The sequence below is a fragment of the Neoarius graeffei genome, chromosome 15, assembly GCF_027579695.1.
Source record: "Neoarius graeffei isolate fNeoGra1 chromosome 15, fNeoGra1.pri, whole genome shotgun sequence".
NCBI lineage: Eukaryota > Metazoa > Chordata > Actinopteri > Siluriformes > Ariidae > Neoarius > Neoarius graeffei.
The window spans coordinates 70250663-70270599 of NC_083583.1; the positions used below are offsets into that span (position 1 = coordinate 70250663).

At 41.0% G+C, this 19937-nt stretch overlaps 1 protein-coding gene across 2 annotated transcripts in view; it reads left to right on the top strand.

The window, feature by feature from the left end:
- Window positions 1–19937, top strand: part of fkbp8 (FKBP prolyl isomerase 8) — a 47391-nt gene that overhangs the window by 11260 nt on the left and 16194 nt on the right. For both annotated transcript variants that reach the window (XM_060941816.1, XM_060941817.1), the window contains exons 2-4: window positions 3709–3961; window positions 4084–4253; window positions 4376–4464. In XM_060941816.1, coding sequence (XP_060797799.1) covers window positions 3709–3961; window positions 4084–4253; window positions 4376–4464 — 512 coding nt within the window. The remainder of the gene's footprint in view (window positions 1–3708; window positions 3962–4083; window positions 4254–4375; window positions 4465–19937) is intronic.

Below are 19937 nucleotides of genomic sequence, written 5' to 3' on the forward strand. Positions count from 1 at the left end.
GTTAACACCGACTCAGACATTTACAACTCTGTCCAACAATTCTCACATACTCCTACATACACAGCGCAATACACACTCAAATTGCAACTGAATGAAAATGGCACAGAACCATACAGTACATATTCGACCTCTACCAAATTATGCTCCTAATCTGGCCCACAAATAACACAAACATCAAGTCTTTTTTTTTTTTTTTCTCAGCAGAAGATATGTGAAACATCAAACATCTCAGCACAAAAAAGGAAAAAAAAAAAGAATCCAATGTCAAGACACTTGCACACACGAGATCAAAAGCAACCTGTTGAGAGTTTTTTGAGTAGTAGTCCTCCTTAAACCAGGTTTATTGTTAACACCCTCCAACATCTATATCAGAATAACAGAAACAATGAACCACTCAGGAATAACCAGCATGTCGCTGAATGAAGAACTTGCATAGCCTACCTAATGAGAGGGATGTGCCTGTCTCTCTGTGCACAGTCCTTTGATGTCTGGCTCAATCGAGCACAGCTTCAGTCTTAGGTCTGGCTCAGCATCCAACCTGGACCTGTATTTTGTTTTTATGGCAGCCAGTGAAGAGAAACCTTTCTCACAAAGAGAGGTCGTTGCAAAAGGCATGAGAACGCGCACGGCCTTGTCCGACAGCGCTGGATATTCCCTGTGTTGCTGTATCCAAAAGTCCAGCAGCGACTGTTTTTTGAAATTACATCTCAGTGTTTCATCATAAGACAGTTCAATTAAACTCTCCTGCTCACCGACAGTTAAGTCAGTGGGCATGTCCGAGGTTTCGATCTTGAATGGGTTTCTCATCCAGTTCTTTTCTTTGGGTGTCACTGGGAAATATTCCGTGAGCTGCTGCCTGAGGGAGATGAGGTGCGCAATGATGTTATCTCTGATGCTGTCATCAAGTTGCAAGTCGTTGTTGGACAAAAAACTCTCCAAAGAAGGGAAAGCTGAAACATCTCCTGCTTTGGCTCTGATTTCGAACAACTCCATCTTTTTCATCACTGCGCTGATTTTGTCCTGCACGTCAAAAACGTTGACAGAGTCCCTGCAATCCCAAATTTAAGTCGTTCAAACGTGAGAATATATCTGACAAATACGCAAGCTCACTCAGCCATACAGTGTCTTCAAAAAGGTGTGACAAGGGGAAGTTTGTGTCCTGTAAAAACACATGGACCTCTTTGTGCAGCTCGTAAAGTCTTGAGAGCACTTTTGCCTCTTGATAACCACCTGACCTTCAGTGTGCAGCAGGAGCTGGACGTGTTCACTGCCCATTTCATCACACAGTACATGAAACAGACGAGAGTGCATCAGTCGGGCCTTAATAAAGTTCACAGTTTTTACAGCGGAGTCTAGAACAGACTTCAACTCATTGGGCATCTTTTTCACAGCAAGCGCCTCGTGATGTATGCTGCAGTGTGTCCATTGCATCTCAGGTGCTACTTCGCGAATCCGGGCTGTTACTCCACTGTGACGTCCAGTCATTGCTCTTGCACCGTCTGTGCAGACACCGATACACTTTTTCCAATCAATCCCATTTTCTTCGATAAATGCGTTCAGTAGCTGAAATATGTTCTCAGCTGTAGTTCTAGTCTCCAGGGGCTTATAGAACAGAAAATCTTGATGAGCTGCACCTTCATACTCGTATCTCACATACACAAGCAAATTTGCCAAATCTGCAACATCAGTCGTCTCATCTAATTGAAGGGAATAAAATCGACTTCTTTTAATTCGTTCAATTAGTGTCTTCAGAACGTCATCAGACATTGACCGTATTCTCCGAGAGACAGTATCATTTGAAAGTGGCACTAAGTAACTTTTTGGCAGCCTTCTCCCCACACATGTTGGGTTTTTTTAGCTAGCGGCGCAGACACAGTTGCGAACAGATTGTGTGTGGCTGACCAGATTTAGCTACGAGCAGGCTAGCACTGTACGACGCCTCCTGTGCTTTGGCTGAGGGCACAGTACAGGAGTGAATCGTGGACTTGGACTGCTTCAGTTCTTCCCGTTTTCTTAGAAAAAAATCCACAGGCTTATCTTTCAAGGCTGAGTGTTTGGTATAGAGGTGCCGTTTGAGATGCGCTGGTTTCATGGAGTCATTACTGAGGACTTCGGCACACACCACACATTGTGGCCTTGGCTCTTCCTCGGTCCCGCTCCAAAAGAACCCAAGCTTGAGATAATTTGGGTCATATTTTCGCACTGGTTTGCGGCGATTTGTGTTCGCAGAGGCTGTGGACATTTCAGGGGCAGCGCTGCCTCTTGCGTTTTTCATTAGCACTTGTGCTAGGTTCTGCTTCCTTTTCAACACTGCTCGAAACATTATCCTCTGCGTCCTGATCGACAATCTTCCTTTTCTCCGTCTTTTTAAATGTTCCACTTTGTAGCCACGCTTTTAGTGATCCTGAAACGCTCATTTTGAAGTTATATGATAATTTTAATGCAAACATATGACTTTCCCCCGCGTACCACCAGAGAGCGCTCGCGTACCACTGGTGGTACACGTACCACAGTTTGAGAACCACTAATCTAGTGTATTATCTTTGTTGTAAGTCCTCTCTGCCACCCACTCAAGACACGCGTGTCCAGGGTTCCCACTGGCGCTTGTTATTGGAGAACATAACCCATCAGTGACAGAGAAAATCACTAGCAGTTGTCACAATGATTAATGTATTTGTCATCTTTATCGTGAGTTATCTTTTCTAGAAATCGCTCCACAGATCCCTTCATTTGCCGAAATCCAACCGCAGCGAAGAGACAGCGGGAAGCCAGAGTGTAAAGAATGAACATATGCTTGTGACCAATAAAAATTGATTACACAGAATGACCAAATGGGCACCAAGTTTTTGACCAATCGCAGTGCGTCTTAATCGGTTTAGTATGGTGGTGTAATTATCTCTGCATGGACCAAACAAAGATGCAGTCTAAGCTGGTGAAGTTTTTGGGACGGGTTTCTTCAAGCACTGAAGATTATTGAGGGCTGAAACAGCCACGTGGGAGGTACACTGGGTGCCCCAGCCGTTCCTGAGCACAATGGGCAGTGTCGGTAATACAGGGGTCGGTTTAAAAAAAAAAAAGTGCAAGTGCTGTCAGCCAGCAAGTGACTGAAGGGAGCTATGTTTCAGAGGCGTGGTGTGTTGCGTCCCTGTGGTGAACGTGTGATGTAAAATGCGATGTTATTCTGTGTTTGGCTTGTTAATCGACACGGGAAAATCAAATTCCTTTACTGTTGGCTGTTCCCAGGTTCTTCTCGACTCTGTTCAATTGTTAAGGTTTTTTTTTTTTGGAAGTAAAAGCTAAAGGGAGTCCTAAAACCTCCTTTTGAATAATTCCTTGCTAAAATAACCTTAAGTTCCAGCTAAAGAGGTTTATTTTAGCTTGATGGTGCACAGGGTGCCCAAAATCAGGTGTTTGATTCGAGGCTGGAGTGGAGCCCAAATTTTATATGTAATTGGGAGATCTGTACAAATTTGAATTGTACCTGTTTGGTTGGTATAAACCTGTATTAAGTCCACTTTGATAAGTTGGTAACTAAGAGAAAATATATTTTCATAGAAAAAGTGAAGACTACTACTTTGACTTGATTTTTCAAGGAAAAAAGTGGAGAGTTTTTTTTTTTTTTTCTCTCAAAATCTGGGGAAATGCTGTGTGTTTGTATCAATAAATGACCTGTCTTAAATCCTGATTTATTTCTCTTAATTTTACCAGATGGAAAATGAAGACGCGACATTACTGAAGAGCCAGGAGTCAGTAGAGAAAAGGTTGGGGCGAACGACTTTGTTAGACAGTGGGGAAGATTTTGAGATGCTAGAAGTTGTTGATGATGGAGTGGATGACGATCTCCCCCCTTTAGAAGATGCAGGTGGTGGAAAGAAAGAAAGCCAACAGGCAAATAAAACAGTGAAAGAAATCACAGACCCCAGTCAGTGTCCACCCCAAGAGGAATGGCTGGATGTCTTAGGTACACAAGGTTATAATTGTATATAAAACGGCTGTGTTCTTAGTGAGATTTTGCCTACAGTAATAAAATGCATAATGTTCTGTAATGCATGGTTTTCTGATGTAATAAAAATGTGTACACAGGAAATGGGCAGCTGCGAAAGAAAGTTTTAGAAGCTGGATCTGGTCCTGACAGTAAACCTCAAAGGGGCCAAAACGTCACCATTAATCTCAAAACCACTCTGACTGATGGAAGTGCAGTACAGGAGGAGTCCAACATGTGTTTCACTCTTGGTGATGGTGATGTCATTCAGGTATATACTTTAGGAGTCAGGCTTGTTCATCAGGCTCAAACGTGTGCTTTGTTTTGTTTATCCACTATATCTTGTTTTTTAATTTTTAAATTTTTTTTATAATGTTCTATTGCTTTTCCCAGGCATTGGATCTCACTGTGCAGTTAATGGAGATGGGTGAAAAGGCACTGATTGAAACAAAGGCCAAATATGCATATGGTGCACTGGGGAGGTGAGACTGTTGACTGACATGTCAGTTTGGTGATTATGCAGATCTGCCAACATTCTTGCATTTTGTCGGAGCTCTACATTATAATGTTGGACTATGCTGCTTTGAGTTATTGCACAAAAATATGCAATAAGAATCTTATTGTCACTGAAAAATTTGGATAAAAATGACAAATTGAATAGACTTCCAATGAAGTGTAAAATGTTACACTTCACAAATATTACTGATGATAATGAGAAGGTTCGGATGCACTGAAGCCTATACACGGTTGTTGAGCTCATTTAGGGTTAGAAAGCATAAGCAATCATTATAGGGGTCCAAGGACAAAGTTCTTGTAATTCTTCTTCGTCTTTTTCTTCATCTATTTGTTGTGCTCTTCTCTCTGCTAATTTGTAAGTGGATTCTATTTAAGCTTCTAGTTATTTTAAATAACATGGCTGCCATCAGCCACTCAGATTTCAGCAGAAATTTGACAGGGTTAACATTGAGCTATTGGTAAAAAGGGCAGGCTACCAGCTATCTAACCACTTGGCCACTGGAGTGTGCTCTTCGGGATTTTGAACATGAGCATATCTCTTGCAAAATGAGGTGAATCCATATTCTGATTATACCCCTGCTCTGAGGGAGGGGGGGTATACTGGTTTACCTGTCTCTCTGTCTGTCCATCCATCTGTATCTCCATCTCGGCAACCACAAATCATAGCCATTTGGTACCAAACTTCAGCTTGGGGTTCTGTACCATTTTCAGGTTTGTTGCACATCAACTTCCTGTTTACCGACTGAATGTATTTACAAAACGTATAGGGTGGATTTACAAAATTGTCCTAACACTTTTTTTTTTTTTTTTTTCTCAGCAACTACAGCTCGCAACTGCTTGATATTTAGTACTGAGCTTCAGCTTGGGGTTCTATATGGTTTTCAGGTCTGTCACACATCGACTTCCTGTTTACCGACTGAATGTCATTACGAAACCTATAGTGTGGATTTTAATGTTATTTCAAAATGACAGTTTACCAGGATGCTACTTGAAATCCCTGGGGAGAACACTGCTCTTTACTTGTTTCAGGGTTATTTATTGACGTCAACATTCATAAGTGTCCTATTCCTTCGATTGCTTGCATTCTGATGAGTGAGAGCGGGGGTATACATAAGTGAGCAGTAGCTCACAGTTGATCTTGTTTCTCATGATTCCTTGGTAGAAATGAGGAGTGTGCCCTTTTTGGACCATTTAGCCATGCCTGCTCAAACGTTTACATAATTTGCAAAATATTCAAAACGTAATTTCTCATACTGTTCTTCGGCTTTCTAGGCTTTTTGGTGTCAAAAGTATTGAACAGACTCAATCAAACTTATCTTGAGATTTGTGAACTCCAGTCTACATTGGTGCTGATTTTATCCCAGCCACTTCACACTGAGCATCCAAACTCTCAAGTGTATGTCAGAGGTCCTTGGCAGTCCAGTTTTGGCTGTTTTGATAATCCTGCCTATGAAAAAACAGAAATCGAAAAAAGATGGAGTCCAACACCTACCTTAAAGGGTTTTGACTTGATTGTAAGGATGTAGACACAACTCTTGCTGCAGTCATACATGAACCAGATTGCATGAAGTAATGACCTGGAGCCCCTGTACTCCTGCAGTATCTTCTTTAAACCTGAGGCATGCATTCATAGGTCTTCTCCAGATTGACAAAATTAGTGGCATATGCCTCACAAAATTATTCAACATGTTTGTTCCATTGTTCTACACTATCTTAGAAGAGGCCAAATCTGGCTTAGCAGAGCTTGTACATGGTCTTGATCTCCTGAGGTGTTGAATGGTTTGCCAGAATGTCTTTGAGGGTGCCTGAAAGGGTCCCCCCCCCCTTCCCTCTTCCCCCATGGAATCTCTGAACTCCTCCTATGCTCAGTCTTCTGCAACCACTTTTGCTGCAACCCTTGTGGCTTCCCTTAAGTCTCAACTGAATCAGGAGAATCCTCCATATGCACTACTCTGAAAGCACCCTTCAACTTTTCAGTGTCCCTCACCAGTGCACTGCGGACAGACCTTACCACCATGACGGGCACAGACAGTCTTCGAGATACAAACCTCTTGTCCACTAACTAGACAAGCTCTAACTGCAATGGCCTCACGTGTGTATCCCCAGACCTGGTTCCAGTGGTGGGTCACCATAGCCCTAATCTGGTAGAGTACACTTTGTACCTTTTTTTTTTTTTTAATGGTGGTCTTTAGGATCATTCTTTGTCTGATCTTTGCCCTCTAATTTGTTCACAAAGCATGGCCTACTGGGAGCATTAAATATTTAGCCTGATGATGATTATCAAATAATCTGTATTTACATAGTGCTTTTCAAGCCAGGTGGCACAATGCTTTATATCTTGTTAAAAAAAAAGTTTATTCCAGAAAAACGAATAAGAGGATGATGATGATGAAGGTAACTGTAAGATACAATTAAAAACAAAACCTGAATTAAAAAATACAAATATTAAACAAAATAAATGTGCAAATTACAAATAACATTCAAATGAAAGAAAAGATTAATAAACTAATATTTAAAGAGAGGGTGTAAAAATGTAAATGAATAAAAAATGTAGACATAAATTAAGAACCAAGAACATCTTTAAATGCTGAATGATAATCTGTTTTTAAATGAGACTTAAACATGGTTGCAGAATCGGCTGATTTAATGCTTGGAGGTAAACTATTCCAAAGTCTCAGAGCCATTACGGAGAGTTTTATAACCTTTGGTCTTTAGTCTGGACGTTGGAACAGGCAAGTAAGCCTCGGTCCGATGATTGTAGGGGTCTAGCTGTTTGAAAGTACTAATAATTCAGCCAGATACTCTGAAACCAAACTATGCAAGTCTTTAAAAGTAATCAATAAAATTTTAAAATAAATTCTGAATTTGACTGGTCGTCAGTGAAGTGAAGCCAAGATTGGGGTAATATTCCAACGAAACCTTGATCTTGCAAGTAGTCTGGCTGCAGCTTTTTGTGCTCAGCAACAGTCCAGGGGAGAAGTAATGAGCATGTATGACTTTTTTTTTTTTTTTTTTTTTTTTAAACTAACATGAGTTTCAAATTTTAAGCTGGAGTCAAAGAGCACCCCTAAATTCCTAAATACAGATTTAATATGCTGTGAAAATGAACCCAAGAACTGCTTCACATGAGCTGTATTCTGTTGTAGGCCAATTACTGAAATCTGTTTTGTCAGTGTTAAGCTGAAGAAAGTTAGAAGACCTCCAGTTTCTCACAATTTTATACCGGCTAAAAGAATCGTTAGTTATATTATTTGAATACAGAGACGGGTAAAGCTGTAAATCGTCAGTGCTGTATAACAGTAGAAGTTAATATCGTATCACCAGATGGCACATCCATGACACAGCCCTGAGGTTCACCCAAACAAGATCTTGGTCAGTGAAGGGTGCACCTCTGCTATAACAGCTTACTGTGTTTTTTTCTTTAAATGAGCTGGTAGCAAGAGAAAGGAACAAATATCCTTTGCATGTTCTAGACCCTTTTCAGTCACGTGACCTTCGTAAACGCGACCACCATTTTGGACATGTAGCGGACTTCGGCTCGAATTGGTTTGAATGCGAGGAAGGCGACAAACGGAGAACATACAAGAAAAAGGAGCGAGATGCAGAAAACACCTTCGCTATCCAGCGATGTAGGGCATTTACAGGGCGAGCAGAGGGAGAAATAACAACAGTAACGACACATTAGCAATGCCATACAGAAATAACGGTTTATGGCACAGACCCTTTCGGTTCTCGCTCATCTAGACTGCAACAATAATACCTAACACACATTTAAGTATCCGTCGTAAAGACATGAAACTCGTCGAGTGACGAGTGTGTTCATTGATAAGCTAACACAATCTAAAAGTAGACATACCATCACACTGCCCTGGCGCTGTGTACAGTTTACCTTCTATGGTTTGTGCACTCACTATTTGCCATTACTTTCTCCAACCGTTGTTACAGATTACAGGGAACGGCCTGGATTTAAGAGACAAATACATGTTCCTCTTGTTTTGAACACTTATTTGTAGGCAGTGCTTAATTTGTAAAAGTGGGAGGTCCCGGAGCGCAGAGGATGAGCGGCTCCGGTGTGGAAAAAAAGAGGGGGGGAGGGGGGCGCGGCGCTGCGCTTCTGGGCATGTTTTGTAATAACACTGCAAATTAAGTTCATCTGCAGATATTTCGTGGATGTCGTTTCATGAGAGAAATCACCAACAAGACAGATATCAAAATCAGACATTAACACTAAATAAACTTGCATTTTTTTAATTTAATTATTATTATTATTATTATTATTTTTTTTTTTTTTTTGTTACATAGTCAAAAGAGGTGTCGGATCACCGGATCCAGTGTAAATAGCTGCCGGAGCCAACGCCCGAGGTTCCGGAGCGCGCTCCGGCTTGCTCCCCCTCAAATTAAGCGCTGTTTGTAGGACACTGCCTCTGATCTGTCCTACAGTCTACCAACAGCAAAGGAACACAACGCTAGCTAATGTCGTTAGCTAATAGCTACTACAGAAGAACGAAGAGGTTACAATGGGTTATTTTAGCCTATTTGGTTACACACTCGCCGCCACAGAATGTTAACAGCAATGTAATGCCTTTTCTGGCTAATTTTATTCGTCTTACCTCCAACAAAGTGGTCACTGCACAAGCGCTGGTATGCCGAGGGCTGCCAATCTTTCCTGTTTATGGCCGCTATCCATCTTCTCCGTCGGTCAGCATCTACCGGGATCCGATAAAATGATAACCCTTGCCTTGTTTGTTGATGGTTACTACATCCAGGTGCACAACAATATAGTGGCATGATGGAAGTCTTGCTGAAAATAAACACTTTCTTTGCTGCCGTTCCTCAATGCTGGCTGTGGTAAACTACTGGTAGTACATGTCCAAAATGGCGGCCGCGTTTGTCGTGACGTGACGTCACGTGAAAAGGGTCCCTAGGATGTATGATGCTCCCGAGTGTAATGGAAGACACATTTCAGGGCTTAACTTTTAAACCCACTTGCCCCCTATTTTGCAAGTATTACTTTTTTTTTTTTTTTTTGTAGGAAAGCCATAGAATAGTTGAATTGCAACATAAAATGATCACACAGAGTTACGGTGCAGCTTTGTGGCCTAGCATTAGCTACACATTGGAAAATACTGTACCTCCCTTCCCCCCACCAAAGAGTCCCAACACAGAAGAATAGTTTAAAAAAAGGGGGGGAGGGGGAGAGAACTACAAAAGCAAGAAAACCTTTTGTGTAAAGACTTTCCCGACATCAGCTTTTGGGAACAGAATGTTGCGAAAGCCAAAGCATTTACTCTCAAAGGACTCTGACCTGAACTGTGGGCTAGATGGTATTCCTGCCCCTCCCCCATGACTCAAGAACTCCACGGACATCTAATTACACAGCAATTTGCGCTCTCATTTATACAGTGATGCTTATTATTGTTAAAACAATATCTGACGTGGTGTTTGTAAAATATCTTGATCTAGACTTTCAATGTTGTAAGATTTTATTTTAATTTTATCTACAAGTCCAAAAAAGTTAGGAAGCTGTGTAAATAAGAACAAAATGTGATAATTTGCAAATCATGGAAACCCTATATTTCATTGAAAATGGTACAAAGACAACATATCAAATTTTGAAACTGAGAAATTTTATTATTTTTGAAAATTATATGCTCATTTTGAATGTATCAGCAAAACATTTCAGAAAAGTTGGGACAGGGGCATGTTTACCACTGTGTTGTATCACCTCTACTTTTAACAACACTCTGTAAATGTTTACATAATTTTGAAAGAGAAATGTTGTCCCGTTCTTGCCTGATATACAGTTTCAGTTGCTCAACAGTTCGGGGTCTCCTTTGTTGTATTTTGAGCTTTATAATGCACCCAATCTTTTAAATGGGAGACAGTTCTGGACTGCAGGCAGGCCAGTTTAGCACCTGGACTCTTTTAGTACAGAGCCATGCAGTTTTAATATGTGCAGAAAGCAGTTTGGCATTGTCTTGCTGAAAGAAGGAAGGCCTTCCTTGAAAAAGATTTAGTCTGGATATTGCTCTGAAACATTTATATATCATTCAGCATTAATGATGATGCCTTCCCAGATGTACAAGCTACCCATGTCATGTGCACTAATGTACCCTCATACCATCACAAATGCTGGTTTTTGAACTGTGCATTGATAACAAGCCAGATGGTCCCTCGCCTCTTTAGCCTGGAGGACGTGGTGTCCATGATTTCTAAAAAGAATTTCTACTTTTGATTCGTCAGACGTCGGGACAGTTTTCCACTTCGCCTCAGTCCATTGTAAAAGAGCTCGGGCCCAGAGAAGGTGGTGGTGTTTCTGGACATTGTTTCGATCTGGTTTTAACTTGCATTTGTGGATGCAGTAATGAACTGTTTTCACAGACGATGGTTTTCTGAAGTGTTCCTGAGCCCATACGGTGATTTCCACTAGAGACACTTCTCTACTTTTAATGCAGTGTCTCCTGAGGGCCTGAAGATCACAGGCATCCAATGCTAGTTTTCAGCCTTGTCTCCTGCATACAGAAATTTCTCCAGATTCTCTGACTCTTTTTTTAATATGTACCATAGATGTGAAATTCTTTGCAATTTTACATTGAGGAACGTTATTTGTAAGCTGTTGCACTGTTCACCCATTCAGTCTTTCACAGAGTGGTGAACTCCTCCCCATCTTTACTTCTGAGAGACTCCGCCTCTCTGGGATGCTCTTTTTATACCCAATCACGTTACTGACCTGTTGCCAATTCACCAAATTGCACAGCTTTTTCAGTCTTTTGTTGCCCTGTCCTAACTTTTTTTTTAAACTTGTTGCTGACGTCAAATTCAAAATGAGCATATATTTTTCAAAAAAAAAAAATACAATTTCTGTTTCAACATTTGATATCTCGTCTTTGTACTATTTTCAATGAAATACAGGGTTTCCATGATTTGCAAATCTTCACATTCTATTTTTAGTTGTGTTTTACACAGCATCCCAACTTTTTTGGAATTGGGGTTGTAATAGTGGATGGTTACGCTAATTACAAACGCTAACAGAATCGGCACATTCCAGTTGTAGCCAGTCATACAGTAACTATAATCACCCTTGTAGTAGTAATTTCAATAAATGATTAATGTTCAGTTCCATCTTCATTTATTCTCTATTCAAAAGACACAACTGAGTCACACAGGTTGATCAGTGTGTAACGGACAATTTTATCTAAAATAGTTTTTCCTGCCTTAGTTGATTTATTTCCATTTCACATGCATGTACAGTAGCTGTTGTAAAGCTTGGTGTGTTTGTGTAGAACTCCTGATTGTAGGTTCATTACTACACTCTGGCTCCATGGAGACATTTTGCACAGGACTGTGTTCCTCTGATAACAGAACCAAAGCTCTAGCTCTTTCTGCTCTTAAAGGAGATACGCAGAACCTTTTTTTTTTTTAAAGTACATTTCTGAGTGGATAGTATCTCCATCCTTGACTCTTGTATGCGGCATACATGGTAATATAGTTTTGAGAGTTAAAATCGACCGCAGAGTTGGCATTCGAGCTGAGCCAGCCAGCCCTGGGTGGACGACGTCACAGCAGGAACCAGTTTTAAGGTCGAGACCTTTTACAGCTATAGACGAAGGTCATATAAATAAAAATATATGGTGAAAGTAAGAAATACCATTATGGACTTGCTCAACTAAGACTGATTTGACTTCACTGATTGTGGGTTGACTCCCCATTAAAACAGGATGGGTGTGTTAACTAATGCCTCGGTCACAACCGGCCGTACGTGCTCCTACGGCCGGTCTACGTGCAAGAAACGCACGGAGGGCGTGCGTGTGACATGCTGATTTTCGAGCCGTAGACTGGCTGCAGACCGGCCACAGAGGTTCTTTGTCATGTCAAACAAACTCTACGGGTGCTTACGTTTTTTTCAGGTTGCAAGACAAACTTACGGCCAACGTGCGTCTTTCTCCACGAGCAAAAAAAAAAAACGCAGCGATTTGGGGAAACGCCAAAAATCGCACGGCCAAAAAATCGTATGTCCGGTTGTGACCAGGGCTTTGAACCAGAATTTTTTTCCTATTGGTTCGTTCTGAACAGAAACGGAATTTTAACGTTTCCGGTTTTGGGTTCCACCATTAAATAGACGTTCCCGAACCGGTTAGAACAAAAAAATTTCGTTCCCGGAACGGTTAATTACGTTCCCTGTCAGCTGTTTAACAAATGGCTATAAAATTATGTCTCTGTCTCATCCAGCTTAAGCCAAATGTAGGCTAATTCTATTACAACCTTCATTAAATAAGACAAGAAATAATTCAAAACAATTATTTCAAATGTTGGCGATTTGGATTCTCAGTATGTCTTCCCATCTACACAAACAGAAAAAGTGCCAAAAATGAAAGAGAATTCGTTTAGTGTGTTACCAAAGGCTAGTCAGGCCCTATAGAGGGCTACCGCATGACGTCACCGCGCCGCGAGATTTTGTTAGGCGCCATATTGGAAGACCAAGTACACATCTATGCAAGTACATACATAAAACAAACTACACCTGAAATGTAGCCAGGGCCGGTTCTGCCCTAATCTGGACCCGGGTGCAACATCGCGCAAACCCCCCCCCCCCCCCCCCCCCCCCCCAATAAAAAAAACACCAGTCTAAATCAGGACAACCATCACATAACTATAGCTATAAACATTTTATATCAACTATTTTAACTAAATGGGCTATAATAAATAAGCCTGCAGGCAGCCACGGCGGGCTGCCTCAGAAAAGTAACCATTCAATGACACAACTGAAAGCCTGCAGCCACGGCGGGCTGCCTCAGAAAAGTAACCATTTGTCCTACCTTAAAACTCGTTTTGCATTTTCTGCCTCCTTTTTTGTATTTTCGACCCTCCATTTATTTTCTTTCCTTTTCTGAAAACCCAATTTGTGTCCAGACATTTTGTTCTGCTACCAACGAACTAACTCGTCAGGTCTCGTCTCTCGAGCCCGCGATGATTCCCGTGGGAAGGGCAACAATTGATACATTTTTACAAACAGCCAATAGGGAGGTTGCAACGTTCAGGCTCTTCCTTACTCAGACACTCAGTAATGCAATTACTCACTTTATCACGTGGAGACGTGATAGCAGTCCACCTTCCCGCGCTCTCCATTCAATCAGCGAACGTCACACAGGAAGTGAACCCCAGCGGGTCATAGAAACTTGTGCAGGAGAAGAATGGCTTTATTTGTAGGCTACGGAAACTTTGAGGAACGAAATAAAAACCGGTATTAACCGGTTACCATTATTTTTAATAAGCGTTTCTGTTCCGGAACATAAAAAATAATAAAGTTTCTGGTTTCGTTTCTGTTCCATGTGAAATAGAAAAAGTTCCCAGTTTTCGTTCCTTGAACCGGTTCAAAGCCCTGGTTGTGACCTAGGCTTTATGCAACATGCATGCATTTTCACTGATAAAACATAAAAGGCTAATTAAATAATCAGATGAACTAAGACAGTTAATTTGATTATATTCTGAAGCAAATTAAATAATCTTATACTGGTAACTTAAATACATAATGCAAGTTACATTGTATTAATCTAAATGCAGGTAAACGAAGAGTGTTTGTTGTTTTATATCCAAATGAGAGTCGCGTCTTACCAGTCTGTGTTCTCACTTCTTGAAAGCCAACCTTGTAGCCAATTGTTTTGAAACAATCTGGCTTTCAGTTCGTTCAGTTCTTCCATGTAAGGGTGTGATATTGCTGCTGAGGCAAGCATATCCAACGGAGAAATCAGACGGCTGGTCCACTCATTCTCCATTTTCTCCTGACTGAGTACTCTGCCATTACTGCTCTGCTCAGGCAGTTACTAAAACCCAGGATGGGATGTCACCGGTTTTAGCAACAACCGCGGGGAGGTCACTGCGATATGTCCCGTTCTGTCCTGGGTTTTACCGACAACCCTCAGCTCACACTCCAGGAGAACTGGTGCAACTGAACTTGCTTTCCTTTTAATAAATAAATATTTTCCTTTTCTTGTAGTTTTCTTTTCCTTTAAGTGTTTGGTACTGCACCCTCTTTTTTCAATACGGGCTTATAGCCAACGCTTCTCAACAGATCAGAGGTCTCGTATGAGTCTTGAGTAAAATGTGCAGAGGAGAGACCACTTTGTAGGCGCCCAATGTGCCTGTGAACTCGTGAGACGCATCCGAATCTTTGCAGTTTGAACATTCTTGGGCCATGAATGCAACATAAATCCACCTTCTGTCGTGTTGCTGCACCCGCCAGTAACACATCTACAGTGGTGCTTGAAAGTTGAACAATTTAGAATTTTCTGTATTTCTGCATAAATATGACCTTAAACATCAGATTTTCACAAGTCTTAAAAGTAGATAAAGAGAACCCAGTTAAACAAATGAGACAAAAATATTATACTTGGTAATTTTATTTATTGACGAAAATGATCCAGTATTACATATGTGAGTGGCAAAAGTATGTGAACCTCTAGGATTAGCAGTTAATTTGAAGGTGAAATTCAAGTCAGGTGTCTTCAATCAATGGGATGACAATCAGGTGTGAGTGGGCACCCTGTTTTATTTAAAGAACGGGGATCTATCAAAGTCTGATCTTCACAACACGTTTGTGGAACTGTATCATGGCATGAACAAGGGAGATTTCTGAGGACCTCAGAAAAAGCGTTGTTGATGCTCATCAGGCTGGAAAAGGTTACAAAACCATCTCCAAAGAGTTTGGACTCCACCAATCCAGTCAGACAGATTGTGTACAAATGGAGGAAATTCAAGACCCTCCCCAAGAGTGGTCGACCAACAAAGATCACTCCAAGAGCAAGGCTTGTAATAGTTGGCGAGGTCACAAAGGACCCCAGGGTAACTTCTAAGCAACTGAAGACCTCTCACATTGGCTAATGTGCATGAGTCCACCATCAGGAGAACACTGAACAGCAATGGTGTGCATGGCAGGGTTGCAAGGAGAACGCCACTGCTCTCCAAAAAGAACATTGCTGCTCGTCTGCAGTTTGCTAAAGATCACGTGGACAAGCCAGAAGGCTATTGGAAAAATGATTTGTGGATGGATGAGACCAAAATGGAATTTTTTGGTTTAAATGAGAAGCGTTATGTTTGGAGAAAGGAAAACTGCATTCCAGCATAAGAACCTTATCCCATCTGTGAAACGTGGTGGTGGTAGTATCATGGTTTGGGCCTGTTTTGCTGCATTTGGGCCAGGATGGCTTGCCATCATTGATGGAACAATGAATTCTGAATTATACCAGTGAATTCTAAAGGAAAATGTCAGGACACCGGTCCATGAACTGAATCTCAAGAGAAGGTAGATAACGCAGCAAGATAACGACCCTAAGCACACAAGTCGTTCTACCAAAGAATGGTTAAAGAAGAATAAAGTTAATGTTTTAGAATGGCCAAGTCAAAGTCCTGACCTTAATCCAATCAAAATGTTATGGAAGGACCTGAAGCGAGCAGTTCATGCGAAGAAACCCACCAACATCCCAGAGTTGAAGCTGTTCTGTACAGAGGAATGGGCTAAAATTCCTCTAAGCCGGTGTGCAGGACTGATCAACGGTTACCGGAAACGTTTAGTTGTAGTTATTGCTGCACAAGGGAGTCACACCAGATACTGAAAGCAAAGGTTCACATACTTTTGCCACTCACAGATATGTAATATTGGATCATTTTCCTCAATAAATAAATGACCAAGTATAATATTTTTCTGGGCGGCACGGTGGTGTAGTGGTTAGCACTGTCGCCTCACTGCAAGAAGGTCCGGGTTCAAGCCCAGTGGCGGACGAGGGCCTTTCTGTGTGGAGTTTGCATGTTCTCCCCGTGTCCGTGTGGGTTTCCTCCGGGTGCTCCGGTTTCCCCCACAGTCCAGAGACATGCAGGCTAGGTTAACTGGTGACTCTAAATTGACCGTAGGTGTGAATGTGAGTGTGAATGGTTGTCTGTGTCAGCCCTGTGATGACCTGGCGACTTGTCCAGGGTGTACCCCGCCTTTCGCCCGTAGTCAGCTGGGATGGGCTCCAGCTTGCCTGTGACCCTGTAGAACAGGATAAAGCGGCTAGAGATAATGAGATGAGAATATTTTTCTTATTTGTTTAACTGGGTTCTCTTTATCTACTTTTCGGACTTGTGTGAAAATCTGATGTTTTAGGTCATTATTTTTGTAGAAATATAGAATATTCTAAAGTGTTCACAAACTTTCAAGCACCACTGTATGTGACATGGTGATAAATTCAGCTCAAAATGGAAGCTCGAAGTTGCAGTCAGCTCTGTGTTTTAGTATAGCGAAAATGGCTATGAGACAGATAACCTTCCTACGGTGACGTCACAGATGTCAAGGTCATTCGCTCAGGCCGCTACCTAATATGAATAATTTTCATCTTAAAAATTACTATATTAGATTTATTGTTAATGCTTAACTATTTCTGTGCCATTCTTGAGGTTTCAAGGCATTTATAAACAAAGTGAGGCCATGGTTCTGCATATCTCCTCCTCCTTTAATCTGTTCTGTTCTTTCATGATTTATTGCTCGTCACTCCTTGTTTGTTGTGGTTTTTTTTTTTTTTTTAAATTAAATATGGCAGAATTGTTTGAAACCAGTCTGGATTTTCTGTGTCGAATAAGGAAGTTGCTTCACCTGTAAGAAAATCAAACACCTTTCATGAAGGAGCTAACTCAAATGTGAGCAGAAAAAAATAAAACGAGGTCCTTAAGCAAACTCTTCCATACTCCCGACTTTTTGTAAAATGCGTTTTAAATACAATCATGAATTTCTGTTTTCACGCTTAGCTCCTCTCCTTGTATTCTTTTTTTTCCTTTTACTCATTTCCTCGTTGTTCTTGAAGCATTTGCTTCTATGTGTTAACATTTTTCTTAATAGCGGGGAGACGGTAATGCCTTTTATCTATTTCTCTGTTTGAACAAGCAAAAGCAGCACAAAAATAAACCATAATGAAGACCAATTAAGCCTTGCTTGCATGAAAGATGGTGTCTGTCTAACCCCAGCTGTAATTATCACATGATGCATGACATCATGCCCAAGGGGTCTATAAACAGTACGCATACTACAACAGCGGGGGTATATAAAATAACTTGCAAAGCAGTATTTGAAACAGAGACTAAGTAAACAGCCAAGACACAATTGCGGATACGTAATGAGGGATGCTTTTAGGAACTGAAATAAAAGATCAAAAAGCCTAATTTTTGTGGTGCTAGATTAATATACACTCCTTCCAACTTGCCTGACTGGGCAAGTTGGAGACGCATCCCATTTGCCTGAATGCATGTTTCACTTGCCCCGGGCAATCGGACAGTGCTTACAGTCGAGCCCTGCATTTTTGAAAAATTTAGCAGCCCATTTCCTAATGAAAGTTTGTTCTTGGCTGTAGCATTTAATTACTAAGTAAGCGTAAGAATGTGGATTTGGATAAACCTTATTGTTTGAACCAATATAGGGTTTTTTTTGGGGGGGGGGGTTTAAAATAAACCATTTAATCATTTTGTATTTTAAGCAGGATTCTAAACCGTTTAAGGTGGAACAGTGTTTTCCCCAGAAAAAAATTAAAGCCCTAAATTCTGGCATGATAATACACAGACAATTGAGTGCCAATGGTGTGAAAGCAAGCGCCAAAGGCGCGAAGTGAAACTAGGGGGGTCCAGGGGCATGCTCCCCCGGAAGATTTTTTGAAAATAGATGCTCTCAGGTGCATTTTCAGGGTCTCTGAGAGGTTTTAGATACATATTATAGGATAGATTTTACCAGTGTTTCAATGATTTCTGACCTAAATAGTATTAATGTATACACATTTGAAATTTCACCTTAAAGGATATGGGACATGGATTTTTTACCTGGGCATAATTATGTATAAAGGACATAAGAAATGCCATCTAAATCACTGCAGGGCGTCAAAAATGTGAAAATCATCACATTATTCAAGTTTTTTTATACATTAGCGTAAAACAAGGATTCGTTAATGAGCTAGGTGGTCACGTGACCCGTGACGCAACAAAAACTTTCCAAGGAGCCAGTGCTTGGGAATCTAATGTAAACAGGTTACCGAAATGGACACCATCGACAGTGATATTCCCGATGTTTCACAGAGATGTGAAGTTAGACCCTATCAATTCGAACCGATAGCTGGAAATTCACATGAACATGGATCTTGTCTTTACTCTGACGGGTCAGATGATTCTGAGAGAGTGAGTTCATTCAGCCCTCATGAAACTGAAAGTGGTCGGCTCGATAACACATCCTGGTAAGTTAAACAATTCTGCTCAAAGGCTAATGATCTGTTGAAAGAAGGTGTTTTTTTTTTTTTTTTTTTGTATCATGCATTGAAAGTTCATCATAGATCTAGCTAAAGTCCGTTGCAAGCTAGTGGTTTTTTTTTTTTTGCTGATATTTTTCAAGATTGATTGAGATACAATGCTTCCAGAGTCCGAGATGAAAACATTCAAAATGGTGAAACGAGTCAGAATTATGATAATCAATAATTGATACACCCAAAATTATAATACTAATCTTTACCTCGGCTTTCAGTCGCTTAGCGCAGAGGTCTTCAACGGGGGGGGGGTCGCGAAATCGCACCGGATCACTCATATCAACAAAAATATTCCTGCCCTGTCCCCTGGCCTCCATGCAGGGATGCAAACAGCGCGCCTTTCGGCAGATGCCGCCTTTTTGCGCAGATCCGATTTAAAAAAAAAATAAAAATAGCGATATTAATTCATGAAACATGAAGTATAAGGATGAGGAAAAAAAAGTTTAAATCGGGAAGCTGCGCACATTTGTGCAGCCTGGCGCAAATGTGCGCAGCTTCCCGATTTAAACTTTTTTTTTTTCCTCATCCTTATACTTCCTGTTTCATGAATTAATATCGTTCAGTACCTGAGTATTAATGTTGAAAGAATCCTCAGTGAAATGGTCCGAACACAGTTTGTGGGAAACAGTAGGTGCAAAGTTTTTTCAACAGGTGTTCTGTAAAGTTATCCTACCTCTTGGATTTGTCCTACCAAGCCTACTGCACATGCGCGAAGCCTACTGCGCATGCGCAGGTGAGCCCACACTTTCCTTAGCTTCGGGTCCTTGGGGAATGCAAAAAAAAAACTTACTCCAGGGCATTTCCCATTGGAATTATTGCAACCATAAGCAGCACAATACGCCATGATGTCCAATGTACTTTAAAGACTATAAAAACAATTTTCTTGTCATCCACTTCTCCATTCATCTACCCGCTTGTGCTGTGCCCGAAAGTTTTTGTTACGTATGATCACGTGACACCGGCTCTTCCGGTTGCAAAAAATGCATATCGGAAGTCGAGCAGAAATGCCATATCACGAATATAACGATTTTGCTGAATTTAATAGATTTTGTATTTGTTGATGCAATTAATTCATATTTTTAATGGAAAGAAACTGATATAGCGTGCTTTTATGTTTCATGTCCCATATC